At 52.7% G+C, this 19,456-nt stretch overlaps 1 protein-coding gene across 1 annotated transcript in view; it reads left to right on the forward strand.

Annotated features, from left to right (window-relative positions):
* LOC139279934 (cytosolic 5'-nucleotidase 1A-like) overlaps positions 1 to 19,456 on the forward strand; it is a 205,934-nt gene that overhangs the window by 154,036 nt on the left and 32,442 nt on the right. The window contains exon 4 of the mRNA XM_070899277.1: positions 15,010 to 15,132. Coding sequence (XP_070755378.1) covers positions 15,010 to 15,132 — 123 coding nt within the window. The remainder of the gene's footprint in view (positions 1 to 15,009; positions 15,133 to 19,456) is intronic.

A 19,456-nucleotide genomic window follows, 5' to 3' on the forward strand; every position in this document is an offset into this window, starting at 1 on the left:
GTGGGTGTGAGCAGTCAGGGCCCTGGTATTATGGTCAGTGTGAGCAGTCAGGGCCTGGTATTATGGTCAGTGTGAGCAGTCAGGCCCTGGTATTATGATGGGTGTGAGCAGTCAGGGCCCTGGTATTATTGTCAGTGTGAGCATCAGGCCCTGGTATTATTGTGGGTGTGAGCAGTCAGGGCCCTAGTATTATGGTCAGTGTGAGCAGTCAGGCCCTGGTATTATGGTGGGTGTGAGCAGTCAGGCCCTGATGTTATGGTGGGTGTGAGCAGTCAGGGCCTGGTATTATAGTCAGTGTGAGCAGTGAGGGCCCTGGTGTTATGGTGGGTGTGAGCAGTCAGGGCCTGTTATTATTGTCAGTGTGAGCAGTCAGGGCCTGGTATTATGGTGGTTGTGAGCAGTCAGGCCCTGATGTTATGGTGGGTGTGAGCAGTCAGGGCCTGGTATTATAGTCAGTGTGAGCAGTGAGGGCCCTGGTGTTATGGTGGGTGTGAGCAGTCAGGGCCTGGTATTATGGTCAGTGTGAGCAGTGAGGGCCCTGGTATTATGGTGGGTGTGAGCAGTCAGGCCCTGATGTTATGGTGGGTGTGACCAGTCAGGCCCTGGTATTTTGGTCAGTGTGAGCAGTCAGGGCCTGGTATTATGGTCAGTGTGAGCAGTGAGGGCCCTGGTGTTATGGTGGGTGTGAGCAGTCAGCCCCTGGTATTATGGTCAGTGTGAGAAGTCAGGGCCTAGTATTATGGTGGGTGTGAGCAGTCAGGCCCTGGTATTATGGTCAGTGTGAGCAGTCAGGCCCTGGTATTATGATCAGTGTGATCATTCAGGCCCTGGTATTATGGTCAGTGTGAGCAGTCAGGGCCTGGTATTATGGTGGGTGTGAGCAGTCAGGGCACTGGTATTATTGTCAGTGTGAGCAGTCAGGCCCTGGTATTATGGTCAGTGTGAGCAGTCAGGGCCTGGTATTATGGTCAGTGTGAGCAGTCAGGCCCTGGTATTATGGTGGGTCTGAGCAGTCAGGCCCTGGTATTATGGTGGGTGTGAGCAGTCAGGGCCTGGTATTATGGTCAGTGTGAGCAGTCAGGCCCTGGTATTATGGCGGGTGTGAGCAGTCAGGCCCTGGTATTATGGTCAGTGTGAGCAGTCAGGACCTGGTATTATGATCAGTCTGAGCAGTCAGGCTCTGGTATTATGGTGGGTGTGAGCAGTCAGGCCCTGATGTTATGGTGGTTGTGAGCAGTCAGGGCCTGGTATTATAGTCAGTGTGAGCAGTGACGGCCCTGGTGTTATGGTGGGTGTGTGCTGTCAGTGCCTGGTATTATGGTCAGTGTGAGCAGTGAGGGCCCTGGTATTATGGTGGGTGTGAGCAGTCAGACCCTGATGTTATGGTGGGTGTGAGCAGTCAGGCCCTGGTATTATGGTCAGTGTGAGCAGTCAGGGCCCTGATATTATGGTGGGTGTGAGCAGTCAGGCCCTGGTATTCTGGTCAGTGTGAGCAGTCAGGCCCTGGTATTATGGTGGGTGTGAGCAGTCAGGCCCTGGTATTATGGTCAGTGTGAGAAGTCAGGGCCCTGGTATTATGGTCAGTGTGAGCAGTCAGGGCCCTGGTATTATGGTGAGTGTGAGCAGTCAGGCCCTGGTATTATGATCAGTGTGAGCAGTCAGGCCCTGGTATTATGGTCAGTGTGAGCAGTCAGGGCCCTGGTATTATGGTCAGTGTGATCAGTGAGGGCCCTGGTATTATGGTGGGTGTGAGCAGTCAGGGCCCTGGTATTATGGTCAGTGTGAGCAGTCAGGCCCTGGTATTATGGTGGGTGTGAGCAGTCAGGGCCTTGGTATTCTGGTCAGTGTGAGCAGTCAGGCCCTGATATAATGGTCCGTGTGAGCCGTCAGGCCCTGGTATTATGGTGGGTGTGAGCAGTCAGGCCCTGGTATTATGGTGGGTGTGAGCAGTCAGGACCCTGGTATTATGGTCAATGTGAGCAGTCAGGCCCTGATATTATAGTGGGTGTGAGCAGTCAGAGCCCTGGTATTATGGTGGGTGTGAGCAGTCAGGCCCTGATATTATGGTGGGTGTGAGCAGTCAGGGCCCTGGTATTATGGTCAGTGTGAGCAGTCAGGGCCCTGGTATTATGGTCAGTGTGAGCAGTCAGGACCCTGGTATTATGGTCAGTGTGAGCAGTCAGGCCCTGGTATTATGGTGGGTGTGAGCAGTCAGGGCCCTGGTATTATGGTCAGCGTGAGCAGTCAAGCCCTGGTATTATGGTCAGTGTGAGCAGTCAGGGCCCTGGTATTATGGTCAGTGTGAGCAGTCAGGCCCTGGTATTATGGTCAGTGTGAGCAGTCAGACCCTTGTATTATAGTGGGTGTGAGCAGTCAAGGCCCTGGTATTATGGTCAGTGTGAGCATTCAGGCCCTGGTATTATGGTCAGTGTGAGCAGTCAGGCCCTGGTATTATGGTGGGTGTGAGCAGTCAGGGCCCTGGTATTATGGTCATTGTGAGCAGTCAGGCCCTGGTATTATGGTGGGTGTGAGCAGTCAGGCCCTGGTATTATGGTCAGTGTGAGCAGTCAGGCCGTGGTATTATGGTCAGTGTGAGCAGTCGGGGCCCTGATATTATGGTCAGTGTGAGCAGTCAGGCCCTGGTATTATGGTGGGTGTGAGCAGTCAGGGCCCTGGTATTATGGTCAGTGTGAGCAGCCAGGCCCTGGTATTATGGTGGGTGTAAGCAATCAGCGCCCTGGTATGATGGTCAGTGTGAGCAGTCAGGCCCTGGTATTATGGTCAGTGTGAGCAGTCAGGACCCTGGTATTATGGTCAGTGTGAGCAGTCAGGACCCTGGTATTATGGTCAGTGTGAGCAGTCAGGCCCTGGTATTATAGTGGGTGTGAGCAGTCAGAGCCCTGGTATTATGGTGGGTGTGAGCAGTCAGGCCCTGATATTATGGTCAGTGTGAGCAGTCAGAGCCCTGGTATTATGGTCAGTGTGAGCAGTCAGGGTCCTGGTGTTATGGTCATTGTGAGCAGTCAGGCCCTGGTATTATGGTCAGTGTGAGCAGTCAGGCCGTGGTATTATGGTCAGTGTGAGCAGTCAGGCCCTGGTATTATGGTCAGTGTGAGCAGTCTGGGCCCTTTTATTATGGTCAGTGTGAGCAGTCAGGCCCTGGTATTATGGTCAGTGTGAGCAGTTAGGGCCCGTTTTATGGTCAGTGTGAGCAGTCAGGCCCTGGTATTATGGTCAGTGTGAGCAGTCAGGGCCCTGGTATTATGGTCAGTGTGAGCAGTCAGGGCCCTGGTATTATGGTCAGTGTGAGCAGTCAGACCCTGGTATTATGGTGGGTGTGAGCAGTCAGGCCCTGGTATTATGGTGGGTGTGAGCAGTCAGGGCCCTGGTATTATGGTCAGTGTGAGCAGTCAGGCACTGATATTATGGTGGGTGTGAGCAGTCAGGGCCCTGGTATTATGGTCAGTGTGAGCAGTCAGGCCCTGGTATTATGGTGGGTCTGAGCAGTCAGGCCCTGGTATTATGGTGGGTGTGAGCAGTCAGGGCCTGGTATTATGGTCAGTGTGAGCAGTCAGGCCCTGGTATTATGGCGGGTGTGAGCAGTCAGGCCCTGGTATTATGGTCAGTGTGAGCAGTCAGGGCCTGGTATTATGGTCAGTGTGAGCAGTCAGGGCCTGGTATGATGGTCAGTGTGAGCAGTCAGGCCCTGGTATTATGGTCAGTGTGAGCAGTCAGGGCCCTGGTATTATGGCGGGTGTGAGCAGTCAGGCCCTGGTATTATGGTCAGTGTGAGCAGTCAGGGCCTGGTATTATGGTCAGTGTGAGCAGTCAGGGCCTGGTATGATGGTCAGTGTGAGCAGTCAGGCCCTGGTATTATGGTCAGTGTGAGCAGTCAGGACCTGGTATTATGGTCAGTGTGAGCAGTCAGGCCCTTGTATTATGGTGGCTGTGAGCAGTCAGGACCTGGTATTATGGTGGGTGTGAGCAGTCAGGCCCTGATGTTATGGTGGGTGTGAGCAGTCAGGGCCTGGTATTATAATCAATGTGAGCAGTGAGGGCCCTGGTGTTATGGTGGGTGTGAGCAGTCAGGGCCTGGTATGATGGTCAGTGTGAGCAGTCAGGCCCTGGTATTATGGTGGCTGTGAGCAGTCAGGACCTGGTATTATGGTCAGTGTGAGCAGTCAGGCCCTGATGTTATGGTGGGTGTGAGCAGTCAGGGCCTGGTATTATAATCAATGTGAGCAGTGAGGGCCCTGGTATTATGGTCAGTGTGAGCAGTCAGGCCCTGGTATTATGGTTAGTGTGAGCAGTCAGACCCTGGTATTATGGTGGGTGTGAGCAGTCAGGCCCTGGTATTATGGTGGGTGTGAGCAGTCAGGGCCCTGGTATTATGGTCAGTGTGAGCAGTCAGGCCCTGATATTATGGTGGGTGTGAGCAGTCAGGGCCCTGGTATTATGGTCAGTGTGAGCAGTCAGGGCCCTGGTATTATGGTCAGTGTGAGCAGTCAGGCCCTGGTATTATGGCGGGTGTGAGCAGTCAGGGCCCTGGTATTATTGTCAGTGTGAGCAGTCAGGCCCTGGTATTATGGTGGGTCTGAGCAGTCAGGCCCTGGTATTATGGTGGGTGTGAGCAGTCAGGGCCTGGTATTATGGTCAGTGTGAGCAGTCAGGCCCTGGCATTATGGCGGGTGTGAGCAGTCAGGCCCTGGTATTATGGTCAGTGTGATCAGTCAGGGCCTGGTATTATGGTCAGTGTGTGCAGTCAGGCCCTGGTATTATGGTGGGTGTGAGCAGTCAGGGCCCTGGTATTATTGTCAGTGTGAGCATCAGGCCCTGGTATTATTGTGGGTGTGAGCATTCAGGGCCCTGGTATTATGGTCAGTGTGAGCAGTCAGGCCCTGGTATTATGGTGGGTCTGAGCAGTCAGGCCCTGTTATTATGGTGGGTGTGAGCAGTCAGGGCCTGGTATTATGGTCAGTGTGAGCAGTCAGGCCCTGGTATTATGGCGGGTGTGAGCAGTCAGGCCCTGTTATTATGGTCAGTGTGAGCAGTCAGTGCCTGGTATTATGGTGGGTGTGAGCAGTCAGGCCATGATGTTATGGTGGGTGTGTGCTGTCAGTGCCTGGTATTATGGTCAGTGTGAGCAGTGAGGGCCCTGGTATTATGGTGGGTGTGAGCAGTCAGACCCTGATGTTATGGTGGGTGTGAGCAGTCAGGCCCTGGTATTATGGTCAGTGTGAGCAGTCAGGGCCCTGATATTATGGTGGGTGTGAGCAGTCAGGCCCTGGTATTCTGGTCAGTGTGAGCAGTCAGGCCCTGGTATTATGGTGGGTGTGAGCAGTCAGGCCCTGGTATTATGGTCAGTGTGAGAAGTCAGGGCCCTGGTATTATGGTCAGTGTGAGCAGTCAGGGCCCTGGTATTATGGTGAGTGTGAGCAGTCAGGCCCTGGTATTATGATCAGTGTGAGCAGTCAGGCCCTGGTATTATGGTCAGTGTGAGCAGTCAGGGCCCTGGTATTATGGTCAGTGTGATCAGTGAGGGCCCTGGTATTATGGTGGGTGTGAGCAGTCAGGGCCCTGGTATTATGGTCAGTGTGAGCAGTCAGGCCCTGGTATTATGGTGGGTGTGAGCAGTCAGGGCCTTGGTATTCTGGTCAGTGTGAGCAGTCAGGCCCTGATATAATGGTCCGTGTGAGCCGTCAGGCCCTGGTATTATGGTGGGTGTGAGCAGTCAGGCCCTGGTATTATGGTGGGTGTGAGCAGTCAGGACCCTGGTATTATGGTCAATGTGAGCAGTCAGGCCCTGATATTATAGTGGGTGTGAGCAGTCAGAGCCCTGGTATTATGGTGGGTGTGAGCAGTCAGGCCCTGATATTATGGTGGGTGTGAGCAGTCAGGGCCCTGGTATTATGGTCAGTGTGAGCAGTCAGGGCCCTGGTATTATGGTCAGTGTGAGCAGTCAGGACCCTGGTATTATGGTCAGTGTGAGCAGTCAGGCCCTGGTATTATGGTGGGTGTGAGCAGTCAGGGCCCTGGTATTATGGTCAGCGTGAGCAGTCAAGCCCTGGTATTATGGTCAGTGTGAGCAGTCAGGGCCCTGGTATTATGGTCAGTGTGAGCAGTCAGGCACTGGTATTATGGTCAGTGTGAGCAGTCAGACCCTTGTATTATTGTGGATGTGAGCAGTCAAGGCCCTGGTATTATGGTCAGTGTGAGCATTCAGGCCCTGGTATTATGGTCAGTGTGAGCAGTCAGGCCCTGGTATTATGGTGGGTGTGAGCAGTCAGGGCCCTGGTATTATGGTCATTGTGAGCAGTCAGGCCCTGGTATTATGGTGGGTGTGAGCAGTCAGGCCCTGGTATTATGGTCAGTGTGAGCAGTCAGGCCGTGGTATTATGGTCAGTGTGAGCAGTCGGGGCCCTGATATTATGGTCAGTGTGAGCAGTCAGGCCCTGGTATTATGGTGGGTGTGAGCAGTCAGGGCCCTGGTATTATGGTCAGTGTGAGCAGCCAGGCCCTGGTATTATGGTGGGTGTAAGCAATCAGCGCCCTGGTATGATGGTCAGTGTGAGCAGTCAGGCCCTGGTATTATGGTCAGTGTGAGCAGTCAGGACCCTGGTATTATGGTCAGTGTGAGCAGTCAGGACCCTGGTATTATGGTCAGTGTGAGCAGTCAGGCCCTGGTATTATAGTGGGTGTGAGCAGTCAGAGCCCTGGTATTATGGTGGGTGTGAGCAGTCAGGCCCTGATATTATGGTGGGTGTGAGCAGTCAGGGCCCTGGTATTATGGTCAGTGTGAGCAGTCAGGGCCCTGGTATTATGGTCAGTGTGAGCAGTCAGAGCCCTGGTATTATGGTCAGTGTGAGCAGTCAGGGTCCTGGTGTTATGGTCATTGTGAGCAGTCAGGCCCTGGTATTATGGTCAGTGTGAGCAGTCAGGCCGTGGTATTATGGTCAGTGTGAGCAGTCAGGCCCTGGTATTATGGTCAGTGTGAGCAGTCTGGGCCCTTTTATTATGGTCAGTGTGAGCAGTCAGGCCCTGGTATTATGGTCAGTGTGAGCAGTTAGGGCCCGTTTTATGGTCAGTGTGAGCAGTCAGGCCCTGGTATTATGGTCAGTGTGAGCAGTCAGGGCCCTGGTATTATGGTCAGTGTGAGCAGTCAGGGCCCTGGTATTATGGTCAGTGTGAGCAGTCAGACCCTGGTATTATGGTGGGTGTGAGCAGTCAGGCCCTGGTATTATGGTGGGTGTGAGCAGTCAGGGCCCTGGTATTATGGTCAGTGTGAGCAGTCAGGCACTGATATTATTGTGGGTGTGAGCAGTCAGGGCCCTGGTATTATTGTCAGTGTGAGCATCAGGCCCTGGTATTATTGTGGGTGTGAGCAGTCAGGGCCCTGGTATTATGGTCAGTGTGAGCAGTCAGGCCCTGGTATTATGGTGGGTCTGAGCAGTCAGGCCCTGGTATTATGGTGGGTGTGAGCAGTCAGGGCCTGGTATTATGGTCAGTGTGAGCATCAGGCCCTGGTATTATTGTGGGTGTGAGCAGTCAGGGCCCTGGTATTATGGTCAGTGTGAGCAGTCAGGACCTGGTATTATGGTGGGTGTGAGCAGTCAGGCCCTGGTATTATGGTGGGTGTGAGCAGTCAGGGCCTGGTATTATAATCAATGTGAGCAGTGAGGGCCCTGGTATTATGGTGGGTGTGAGCAGTCAGGCCCTGGTATTATGGTCAGTGTGAGCAGTCAGGGCCTGGTATTATGGTCAGTGTGAGCAGTCAGGCCCTTGTATTATGGTGGCTGTGAGCAGTCAGGACCTGGTATTATGGTGGGTGTGAGCAGTCAGGCCCTGATGTTATGGTGGGTGTGAGCAGTCAGGGCCTGGTATTATAATCAATGTGAGCAGTGAGGGCCCTGGTGTTATGGTGGGTGTGAGCAGTCAGGGCCTGGTATGATGGTCAGTGTGAGCAGTCAGGCCCTGGTATTATGGTGGCTGTGAGCAGTCAGGACCTGGTATTATGGTCAGTGTCAGCAGTCAGGCCCTGATGTTATGGTGGGTGTGAGCAGTCAGGGCCTGGTATTATAATCAATGTGAGCAGTGAGGGCCCTGGTATTATGGTCAGTGTGAGCAGTCAGGCCCTGGTATTCTGGTTAGTGTGAGCAGTCAGACCCTGGTATTATGGTGGGTGTGAGCAGTCAGGCCCTGGTATTATGGTGGGTGTGAGCAGTCAGGGCCCTGGTATTATGGTCAGTGTGAGCAGTCAGGCCCTGATATTATGGTGGGTGTGAGCAGTCAGGGCCCTGGTATTATGGTCAGTGTGAGCAGTCAGGGCCCTGGTATTATGGTCAGTGTGAGCAGTCAGGCCCTGGTATTATGGCGGGTGTGAGCAGTCAGGGCCCTGGTATTATTGTCAGTGTGAGCAGTCAGGCCCTGGTATTATGGTGGGTCTGAGCAGTCAGGCCCTGGTATTATGGTGGGTGTGAGCAGTCAGGGCCTGGTATTATGGTCAGTGTGAGCAGTCAGGCCCTGGCATTATGGCGGGTGTGAGCAGTCAGGCCCTGGTATTATGGTCAGTGTGATCAGTCAGGGCCTGGTATTATGGTCAGTGTGAGCAGTCAGGCCCTGGTATTATGGCGGGTGTGAGCAGTCAGGCCCTGGTATTATGGTCAGTGTGAGCAGTCAGGGCCTGGTATTATGGTCAGTGTGAGCAGTCAGGGCCTGGTATGATGGTCAGTGTGAGCAGTCAGGCCCTGGTATTATGGTCAGTGTGAGCAGTCAGGGCCCTGGTATTATGGCGGGTGTGAGCAGTCAGGCCCTGGTATTATGGTCAGTGTGAGCAGTCAGGGCCTGGTATTATGGTCAGTGTGAGCAGTCAGGGCCTGGTATGATGGTCAGTGTGAGCAGTCAGGCCCTGGTATTATGGTCAGTGTGAGCAGTCAGGACCTGGTATTATGGTCAGTGTGAGCAGTCAGGCCCTTGTATTATGGTGGCTGTGAGCAGTCAGGACCTGGTATTATGGTGGGTGTGAGCAGTCAGGCCCTGATGTTATGGTGGGTGTGAGCAGTCAGGGCCTGGTATTATAATCAATGTGAGCAGTGAGGGCCCTGGTGTTATGGTGGGTGTGAGCAGTCAGGGCCTGGTATGATGGTCAGTGTGAGCAGTCAGGCCCTGGTATTATGGTGGCTGTGAGCAGTCAGGACCTGGTATTATGGTCAGTGTGAGCAGTCAGGCCCTGATGTTATGGTGGGTGTGAGCAGTCAGGGCCTGGTATTATAATCAATGTGAGCAGTGAGGGCCCTGGTATTATGGTCAGTGTGAGCAGTCAGGCCCTGGTATTATGGTTAGTGTGAGCAGTCAGACCCTGGTATTATGGTGGGTGTGAGCAGTCAGGCCCTGGTATTATGGTGGGTGTGAGCAGTCAGGGCCCTGGTATTATGGTCAGTGTGAGCAGTCAGGCCCTGATATTATGGTGGGTCTGAGCAGTCAGGCCCTGGTATTATGGTGGGTGTGAGCAGTCAGGGCCTGGTATTATGGTCAGTGTGAGCAGTCAGGCCCTGGCATTATGGCGGGTGTGAGCAGTCAGGCCCTGGTATTATGGTCAGTGTGATCAGTCAGGGCCTGGTATTATGGTCAGTGTGTGCAGTCAGGCCCTGGTATTATGGTGGGTGTGAGCAGTCAGGGCCCTGGTATTATTGTCAGTGTGAGCATCAGGCCCTGGTATTATTGTGGGTGTGAGCATTCAGGGCCCTGGTATTATGGTCAGTGTGAGCAGTCAGGCCCTGGTATTATGGTGGGTCTGAGCAGTCAGGCCCTGTTATTATGGTGGGTGTGAGCAGTCAGGGCCTGGTATTATGGTCAGTGTGAGCAGTCAGGCCCTGGTATTATGGCGGGTGTGAGCAGTCAGGCCCTGTTATTATGGTCAGTGTGAGCAGTCAGTGCCTGGTATTATGGTGGGTGTGAGCAGTCAGGCCATGATGTTATGGTGGGTGTGTGCTGTCAGTGCCTGGTATTATGGTCAGTGTGAGCAGTGAGGGCCCTGGTATTATGGTGGGTGTGAGCAGTCAGACCCTGATGTTATGGTGGGTGTGAGCAGTCAGGCCCTGGTATTATGGTCAGTGTGAGCAGTCAGGGCCCTGATATTATGGTGGGTGTGAGCAGTCAGGCCCTGGTATTCTGGTCAGTGTGAGCAGTCAGGCCCTGGTATTATGGTGGGTGTGAGCAGTCAGGCCCTGGTATTATGGTCAGTGTGAGAAGTCAGGGCCCTGGTATTATGGTCAGTGTGAGCAGTCAGGGCCCTGGTATTATGGTGAGTGTGAGCAGTCAGGCCCTGGTATTATGATCAGTGTGAGCAGTCAGGCCCTGGTATTATGGTCAGTGTGAGCAGTCAGGGCCCTGGTATTATGGTCAGTGTGATCAGTGAGGGCCCTGGTATTATGGTGGGTGTGAGCAGTCAGGGCCCTGGTATTATGGTCAGTGTGAGCAGTCAGGCCCTGGTATTATGGTGGGTGTGAGCAGTCAGGGCCTTGGTATTCTGGTCAGTGTGAGCAGTCAGGCCCTGATATAATGGTCCGTGTGAGCCGTCAGGCCCTGGTATTATGGTGGGTGTGAGCAGTCAGGCCCTGGTATTATGGTGGGTGTGAGCAGTCAGGACCCTGGTATTATGGTCAATGTGAGCAGTCAGGCCCTGATAATATAGTGGGTGTGAGCAGTCAGAGCCCTGGTATTATGGTGGGTGTGAGCAGTCAGGCCCTGATATTATGGTGGGTGTGAGCAGTCAGGGCCCTGGTATTATGGTCAGTGTGAGCAGTCAGGGCCCTGGTATTATGGTCAGTGTGAGCAGTCAGGACCCTGGTATTATGGTCAGTGTGAGCAGTCAGGCCCTGGTATTATGGTGGGTGTGAGCAGTCAGGGCCCTGGTATTATGGTCAGCGTGAGCAGTCAAGCCCTGGTATTATGGTCAGTGTGAGCAGTCAGGGCCCTGGTATTATGGTCAGTGTGAGCAGTCAGGCACTGGTATTATGGTCAGTGTGAGCAGTCAGACCCTTGTATTATTGTGGATGTGAGCAGTCAAGGCCCTGGTATTATGGTCAGTGTGAGCATTCAGGCCCTGGTATTATGGTCAGTGTGAGCAGTCAGGCCCTGGTATTATGGTGGGTGTGAGCAGTCAGGGCCCTGGTATTATGGTCATTGTGAGCAGTCAGGCCCTGGTATTATGGTGGGTGTGAGCAGTCAGGCCCTGGTATTATGGTCAGTGTGAGCAGTCAGGCCGTGGTATTATGGTCAGTGTGAGCAGTCGGGGCCCTGATATTATGGTCAGTGTGAGCAGTCAGGCCCTGGTATTATGGTGGGTGTGAGCAGTCAGGGCCCTGGTATTATGGTCAGTGTGAGCAGCCAGGCCCTGGTATTATGGTGGGTGTAAGCAATCAGCGCCCTGGTATGATGGTCAGTGTGAGCAGTCAGGCCCTGGTATTATGGTCAGTGTGAGCAGTCAGGACCCTGGTATTATGGTCAGTGTGAGCAGTCAGGACCCTGGTATTATGGTCAGTGTGAGCAGTCAGGCCCTGGTATTATAGTGGGTGTGAGCAGTCAGAGCCCTGGTATTATGGTGGGTGTGAGCAGTCAGGCCCTGATATTATGGTGGGTGTGAGCAGTCAGGGCCCTGGTATTATGGTCAGTGTGAGCAGTCAGGGCCCTGGTATTATGGTCAGTGTGAGCAGTCAGAGCCCTGGTATTATGGTCAGTGTGAGCAGTCAGGGTCCTGGTGTTATGGTCATTGTGAGCAGTCAGGCCCTGGTATTATGGTCAGTGTGAGCAGTCAGGCCGTGGTATTATGGTCAGTGTGAGCAGTCAGGCCCTGGTATTATGGTCAGTGTGAGCAGTCTGGGCCCTTTTATTATGGTCAGTGTGAGCAGTCAGGCCCTGGTATTATGGTCAGTGTGAGCAGTTAGGGCCCGTTTTATGGTCAGTGTGAGCAGTCAGGCCCTGGTATTATGGTCAGTGTGAGCAGTCAGGGCCCTGGTATTATGGTCAGTGTGAGCAGTCAGGGCCCTGGTATTATGGTCAGTGTGAGCAGTCAGACCCTGGTATTATGGTGGGTGTGAGCAGTCAGGCCCTGGTATTATGGTGGGTGTGAGCAGTCAGGGCCCTGGTATTATGGTCAGTGTGAGCAGTCAGGCACTGATATTATTGTGGGTGTGAGCAGTCAGGGCCCTGGTATTATTGTCAGTGTGAGCATCATGCCCTGGTATTATTGTGGGTGTGAGCAGTCAGGGCCCTGGTATTATGGTCAGTGTGAGCAGTCAGGCCCTGGTATTATGGTGGGTCTGAGCAGTCAGGCCCTGGTATTATGGTGGGTGTGAGCAGTCAGGGCCTGGTATTATGGTCAGTGTGAGCATCAGGCCCTGGTATTATTGTGGGTGTGAGCAGTCAGGGCCCTGGTATTATGGTCAGTGTGAGCAGTCAGGACCTGGTATTATGGTGGGTGTGAGCAGTCAGGCCCTGGTATTATGGTGGGTGTGAGCAGTCAGGGCCTGGTATTATAATCAATGTGAGCAGTGAGGGCCCTGGTATTATGGTGGGTGTGAGCAGTCAGGCCCTGGTATTATGGTCAGTGTGAGCAGTCAGGGCCTGGTATTATGGTCAGTGTGAGCAGTCAGGCCCTTGTATTATGGTGGCTGTGAGCAGTCAGGACCTGGTATTATGGTGGGTGTGAGCAGTCAGGCCCTGATGTTATGGTGGGTGTGAGCAGTCAGGGCCTGGTATTATAATCAATGTGAGCAGTGAGGGCCCTGGTGTTATGGTGGGTGTGAGCAGTCAGGGCCTGGTATGATGGTCAGTGTGAGCAGTCAGGCCCTGGTATTATGGTGGCTGTGAGCAGTCAGGACCTGGTATTATGGTCAGTGTCAGCAGTCAGGCCCTGATGTTATGGTGGGTGTGAGCAGTCAGGGCCTGGTATTATAATCAATGTGAGCAGTGAGGGCCCTGGTATTATGGTCAGTGTGAGCAGTCAGGCCCTGGTATTCTGGTTAGTGTGAGCAGTCAGACCCTGGTATTATGGTGGGTGTGAGCAGTCAGGCCCTGGTATTATGGTGGGTGTGAGCAGTCAGGGCCCTGGTATTATGGTCAGTGTGAGCAGTCAGGCCCTGATATTATGGTGGGTGTGAGCAGTCAGGGCCCTGGTATTATGGTCAGTGTGAGCAGTCAGGGCCCTGGTATTATGGTCAGTGTGAGCAGTCAGGCCCTGGTATTATGGCGGGTGTGAGCAGTCAGGGCCCTGGTATTATTGTCAGTGTGAGCAGTCAGGCCCTGGTATTATGGTGGGTCTGAGCAGTCAGGCCCTGGTATTATGGTGGGTGTGAGCAGTCAGGGCCTGGTATTATGGTCAGTGTGAGCAGTCAGGCCCTGGCATTATGGCGGGTGTGAGCAGTCAGGCCCTGGTATTATGGTCAGTGTGATCAGTCAGGGCCTGGTATTATGGTCAGTGTGTGCAGTCAGGCCCTGGTATTATGGTGGGTGTGAGCAGTCAGGGCCCTGGTATTATTGTCAGTGTGAGCATCAGGCCCTGGTATTATTGTGGGTGTGAGCATTCAGGGCCCTGGTATTATGGTCAGTGTGAGCAGTCAGGCCCTGGTATTATGGTGGGTCTGAGCAGTCAGGCCCTGTTATTATGGTGGGTGTGAGCAGTCAGGGCCTGGTATTATGGTCAGTGTGAGCAGTCAGGCCCTGGTATTATGGCGGGTGTGAGCAGTCAGGCCCTGTTATTATGGTCAGTGTGAGCAGTCAGGGCCTGGTATTATGGTGGGTGTGAGCAGTCAGGCCCTGATGTTATGGTGGGTGTGAGCAGTCAGGGCCTGGTATTATAGTCAGTGTGAGCAGTGAGGGCCCTGGTGTTATGGTGGGTGTGAGCAGTCAGGGCCTGGTATTATGGTCAGTGTGAGCAGTGAGGGCCCTGGTATTATGGTGGGTGTGAGCAGTCAGGCCCTGATGTTATGGTGGGTGTGAGCAGTCAGGCCCTGGTATTATGGTCAGTGTGAGCAGTCAGGGCCTGGTATTATGGTCAGTGTGAGCAGTGAGGGCCCTGGTGTTATGGTGGGTGTGAGCAGTCAGCCCCTGGTATTATGGTCAGTGTGAGAAGTCAGGGCCTAGTATTATGGTGGGTGTGAGCAGTCAGGCCCTGGTATTATGGTCAGTGTGATCAGTCAGGCCCTGGTATTATGGTCAGTGTGAGCAGTCAGGGCCTGGTATTATGGTCAGTGTGATCAGTCAGGGCCCTGGTATTATGGTCAGTGTGATCAGTCAGGGCCCTGGTATTATGGTCAGTATGATCAGTCAGGGCCGTGGTATTATGGTCAGTGTGATCAGTCAGGGCCCTGGTATTATGGTCAGTGTGATCAGTCAGGGCCCTGGTATTATGGTCAGTGTGATCAGTCAGGGCCCTGGTATTATGGTCAGTGTGATCAGTCAGGGCCCTGGTATTATGGTCAGTGTGATCAGTCAGGGCCCTGGTATTATGGTCAGTATGATCAGTCAGGGCCGTGGTATTATGGTGGGTGTGAGCAGATGCCATGCCTCCTTCCATCCTGCACCACTTCCACCACAAACATTTTTGGACCTTGAAAAGCAGACGTTATGAGTAATTTTGCCAGGACTGCAGATTAGCACCAGACCTCTCATTCCCCCTCAACCACCTTGTGCCTCCCTGAGTTGCCATGTTAGTTGCTGGGCTGCCAGTCACAGTCGGGAGTGGGGCATGCACCACTAGATTGCCAACGTCCTGCACCGCCTCTGGTTCGGTTTGGGAGTCTGTATTCCGGGGCTGCGTCCATCACCTTAGCAACGCTAAGCATCCGGGGTACCTCGTGTCGCCGTGGCAGTGGTGCAGGGTTCAAAGGTTAACGGGTCAAAATATTAACATTTTGTTGTCGCTGGTCACTCCTGAGTCACTGGTCATCAATAAACGTCACGCCTGATAAACTTCACTGCCCGCTTGCTGACCGATTCTTTGCTCCCCTCCAGGACTGTCAGTTGAACGATTCTGCATGACCGGTGGAAAGAGTCCGATCGAGTATTTGAAAGCTTATCACACCAACCTTTACCTATCAGCCGATTCGGAGAAAGTGCAGGATGCCATCGAGCAAGGTAAGCACAGACCCACCATTCAGCTCTCATTTGCCATGGAAACCCGTAGCACGCATCACAGCAATCTTCCAGTGGCACCAAACTGAGGGAGACAGGAAACCCACCGGCCAAGGTGACAAACCTTGTACAGGTGGCAGTGTACAGGTCATCAGCCACTTTCAGCTCCCTCTGTCCCTCTCCCTCTGTTGGCCATTCCTGGGGGCAGGATCCCATGAGGGGCATGTTGCTGAGAAGGAGTTTTTGGATATGGTACCTGAACACGAGACATTTCTCCTATGCAACCTCTTGCACTCGCTCTGTCTTAACCGATAAGCGGTTATGGGGAACGGGCAGGAAAGTGGAGCTGAGCCCATGATCGGATCAGTCATGATCGTATTAAATGGTGGAGCAGGCTCGAGGGGCCATATGGCCTACTCCTGCTCCTATTTCTTATGTTCTTATGAAGGCACACCCCCTCACTCAGGTTGTTACCTTGCTATGCGAGGATACCTGGCCCATGAGGAGCCCGTCGGGTGAAACAGGAACCTGGTCTATGGAGGATGCTCCTTAACTGAAGCATGAGAGCTCAACTTCAGTAGCCAGTGTCCGCACACCATGGAGAGGGAACGTCTATCCTGCCCCATTATAAGATACGATAGCCAAGTGAATGCCAAAGGTGAGCAGAGATATCTCTGGGAATGTTTGGGACACTCGTCTGAACATTTTTGCTGATTTTGTGTTTAAGTTGCATTAGTGACTTCATTTCAGCTCTTCAATCCCGGGAGATGTTAAAACCTTGTTACTTGGTGCCTTATCTGTGGGCCGATAAAGGGCCTGGTAAAGGGGTACTTGTGAGGTGGTCCGCTGCTGTTCCCCAGCAGGTTTTCCCAGCCGCAGGGGGGCCTTTGTACAAGTGAAGATAGTTTAACCAGAGTAATCGCAGAGTGATTTCAGTGAGTAATCGCACGGAGAGGTAGGATTGGCAAAGAGCCAGAGGGGAGTTGAGAATGATTTTGTGCAGCGAGTTGCCTTGGTCTGGAATGCACTGGCTGAAATGGTGGCAGCAGCAGATTCAATGGTAACTTTCAAAAGGGAATTGGGAGTGGGACTAATTGGATCGCTCTCTCAAAGACCGTGAATGGCCTCCTTCTGAGTTGTATCATTTTATGGTTTCGGAAGAGGGAAGGGGAGAAGTCATGGTTCCTGGTGGAACCAGTGACACTGAAAGAATAGAATCGGGGTCCTGTAAAGGATGGTTCAGCAATTAGAAATATTGAAGAGCTCAAGGTAAGGAATCCTAAGGACTACTCCCAGTGCCAGGCAGTGTGGGAATAGTCATATAGGGAGTTAACTGACTGGAGAGATGGTGCAGGAGGGAAGGGTTCAGATCCCTGGGACCAGGTCTGGGCCAGGGGGTGGCCTGTCCAGGGTGGACTAGCTTTACCTGAACAAGGCTGGGACCAAGCTCCTCCGTGGGAGAGTAACTCGTGACATGGGAAGGGTTTAAACTAATATTGGCAGGGGGGATCGAGAAAGAAGTCTACTTTTAGTCTAAAGAAGGAGGCAGTGGTGGCTCTAGTGGGTAATGTGAGAGTAAGGGGACATCGATTAAACTGTGACAACATAATAAATTTACTCCCTCACCTTTTCAACACCAACAATTGCAATTATTTAATGCCTTTAATGTATTAAAACATCCAAAGAGGGTTTACAGGAGTGTTATCAAACAACATTTGACACCTAGCAAAAGGAGATATTAGGACAGGTGATCAAAAGCTTGGTCAAAGAGGTCGGTTTTAAGGAGTGACTTAAAGGAGGAAAAAGAGGTAGAGAGACGGAGAGGTTTAGGGAGGGAGTTCCAGAGCTTGGGGCCCAGGCAGCTGAAGGTACGGCCACCGATGGTGGGTCAAAGGAAGTCGGAGAGGCCAGAATTGGAGCAGTGCAGAGATTTCGGAGGGTTGTGGGGCTGGAGGAGAGTATAGAGATAGGGAGGGGCGAGGGCCATGGAGGGATTTGAAGACAAAAATGAGAATTTTTAAATCGAGGCGTTGCTGGACCGAGAGCCATTGTAGGGTACTGAGCACAGGGTGATGGGTGAACGGGACTTGGTGCGAGTTAGGATACAGGCTGCCGAGTTTTGGATGAGCTGAAGTTTATGGAGGGTGGAAGGGAGGAGGCCAGCCAGGGCAGCAGTGGAGTCTGGATGTAACAAAGGCAGGGATGAGGATTTCAGCAGTGGATGAGCTGAGGCAGTGGTGGAGATGGGCGATGTTATGGAGGTGGAAATAGGCGGTCTTGGTGATGGAGGGGATATGGGGTCAGAAGCTCAGCTCCGAATCATATAGGACGCTGAGGGTGTGAGTGGTCTGGTTAACTTCAGACAGAGGGCAGGGAGTGAGAGAGATCTATTGGTGGAGCGATTAAAATCAGGGGTGAGCAAGAGGCCAGAATTGGAACAGTGCAGATATGTTGGGGGGCTGTGAGTCTGGAGGAGATTACAGAGATAGGGAGGGGCGAGGCCACGGGGGTTTTGAAAACAAGGATGAGAATTTTAAAATCGATGTGCTGCTTAACCGGGAGAAATGTAGATCAGCGAGCCCGGGGGTAATCCCTCTGGGAGGCAGTATCAGGGCAGAAGACACTGCTTGCCCGGGGATGGGGGGGCGGGGAGGGGGGACACTACCGGTTGCCAGGACATTGCCCGGGAGGTTGCGAACACATCGGGTGTGTGCTGACCCCATACCGCCCCACAAGGGAAATTGCCCCACGAGGCTGGCGCGAGCGGTGTTAACACCAGCTTCACAGGTAGCAAAGCTGCCCAACCTCCGCTCGCTTTGGTTCCTAATTGGCCCCACCCTTCCTTCGACTACCTTACTATTTACTTCTATTTGTTCCTGTTTTGGGCGGGGGAAGTGGGACTGGCTGAGGTGCTCTTACAGAGAGCCGGCACGGGCTCGATGGGCCGAATGGCCTGTGCTGCCACCATTCTATGATTCCTGCATTCAGTGCACCTTTAATGAAGTGTGAAATAGTGAGTAAGCACATCTGTGTCTGCCCGAAATAAATGGCGCACTTAAGGTGCTGTTACCGCCAACTTTGTAATTGGCGATAATGCAAATGGATAATGGTTATCGGTTTTAGGCCAATATAAGCGACTGCCCATTTTAAACAAAGACATTTTAAGTGGTGGAGACTGTATATGATTACCTTAAAATTAGAACTAGGCCCTTCAGGGCCAATTTTAGATAGAATTACTTCACACAAAGGGTAGTGGAAATCTGGAAAACTCTCCCCCAAAAGCTGTTGAGGCTAATTGAAAATTTCCAAACTGAGATTGATAGGTTGTTGTTAGGCAAGGTATTAATGGCGATGGAGTTAGGATACAGATTAGCCATGATCGAATTGAATGGCGGAACAGACCTCCTGTTCCTGTGTTCCTATGGTGCGGTGTATATATTATGTTGAGGTATATATGTTTTGTTGTATAGGATGTGTATATGATGTGTATATTGTGGTGTATATGTTCTGGTGTACACGATGTGGTGTGTATGATATGGTGTGTACAGACTTTCAAAAGGCATTTGATAAGGTGTCACATAGAAGGCTTTTCAATAAATTTAAGGAACGTGGTATTGAAGTATTTAATGCAGAGAAATATAAGGTAAGGTATTTTAAGAGGACACGAATACTAAATGGTAAAACTTCAAAAGGAGTCATGGGGCAGAGAGGCGAGGGGGGAGAAATTGGGGTATTTTGTACCTCCCATTGGTGCCTCCGGGGGGCGATAACGGAGTTTGCGACCGAAGGCGGCGAGATCAGCGACTCCCACTAACGTCGGCGGGGGTTTTCCAGCGGCGGTGCGGCATTGCTTACCGATCTTCTTCATCTGTAGATCGTGACGTCATCACCATACGCATCGCCCCGGTAGCGCCCTGGACCCAACCTTGGGTTCCGCCCCCTGCAGCATCGCCGGGCGAAAACACCGGCAGCCGCAGGAGGCGTCCATCGGGAGGCTGGGCGTTACCGGAGCGTTGAGTAAAGGCCAGGTGGCCGAGGTAGGTGAAAAAAGCATTTCAAATCTCTCTTTCCAATTTATTACAGAAGAACATAAGCAATAGGAGTAGGCCATACAGGCCCTCGAGCCTGCTCCGTCATTCAATAAGATCATGGCTGTTCCACTTTCCTGCACTATCCTCAGAGCTAGAGCGGCGGCTAGAGTCACTGTGGTGCATCCACGAGGCTGACAAGTTCGTGGACAGCACGTTTCAGGAGGTGGTCACTGCACAGTTTAAGGCTGTGCAGGCAGAGAGGGAATGGGTGACCGCCAGACAGACTAGGAGGACCA

This window comes from Pristiophorus japonicus, chromosome 14 (genome assembly GCF_044704955.1).
Source record: "Pristiophorus japonicus isolate sPriJap1 chromosome 14, sPriJap1.hap1, whole genome shotgun sequence".
NCBI classification, from domain to species: domain Eukaryota; kingdom Metazoa; phylum Chordata; class Chondrichthyes; family Pristiophoridae; genus Pristiophorus; species Pristiophorus japonicus.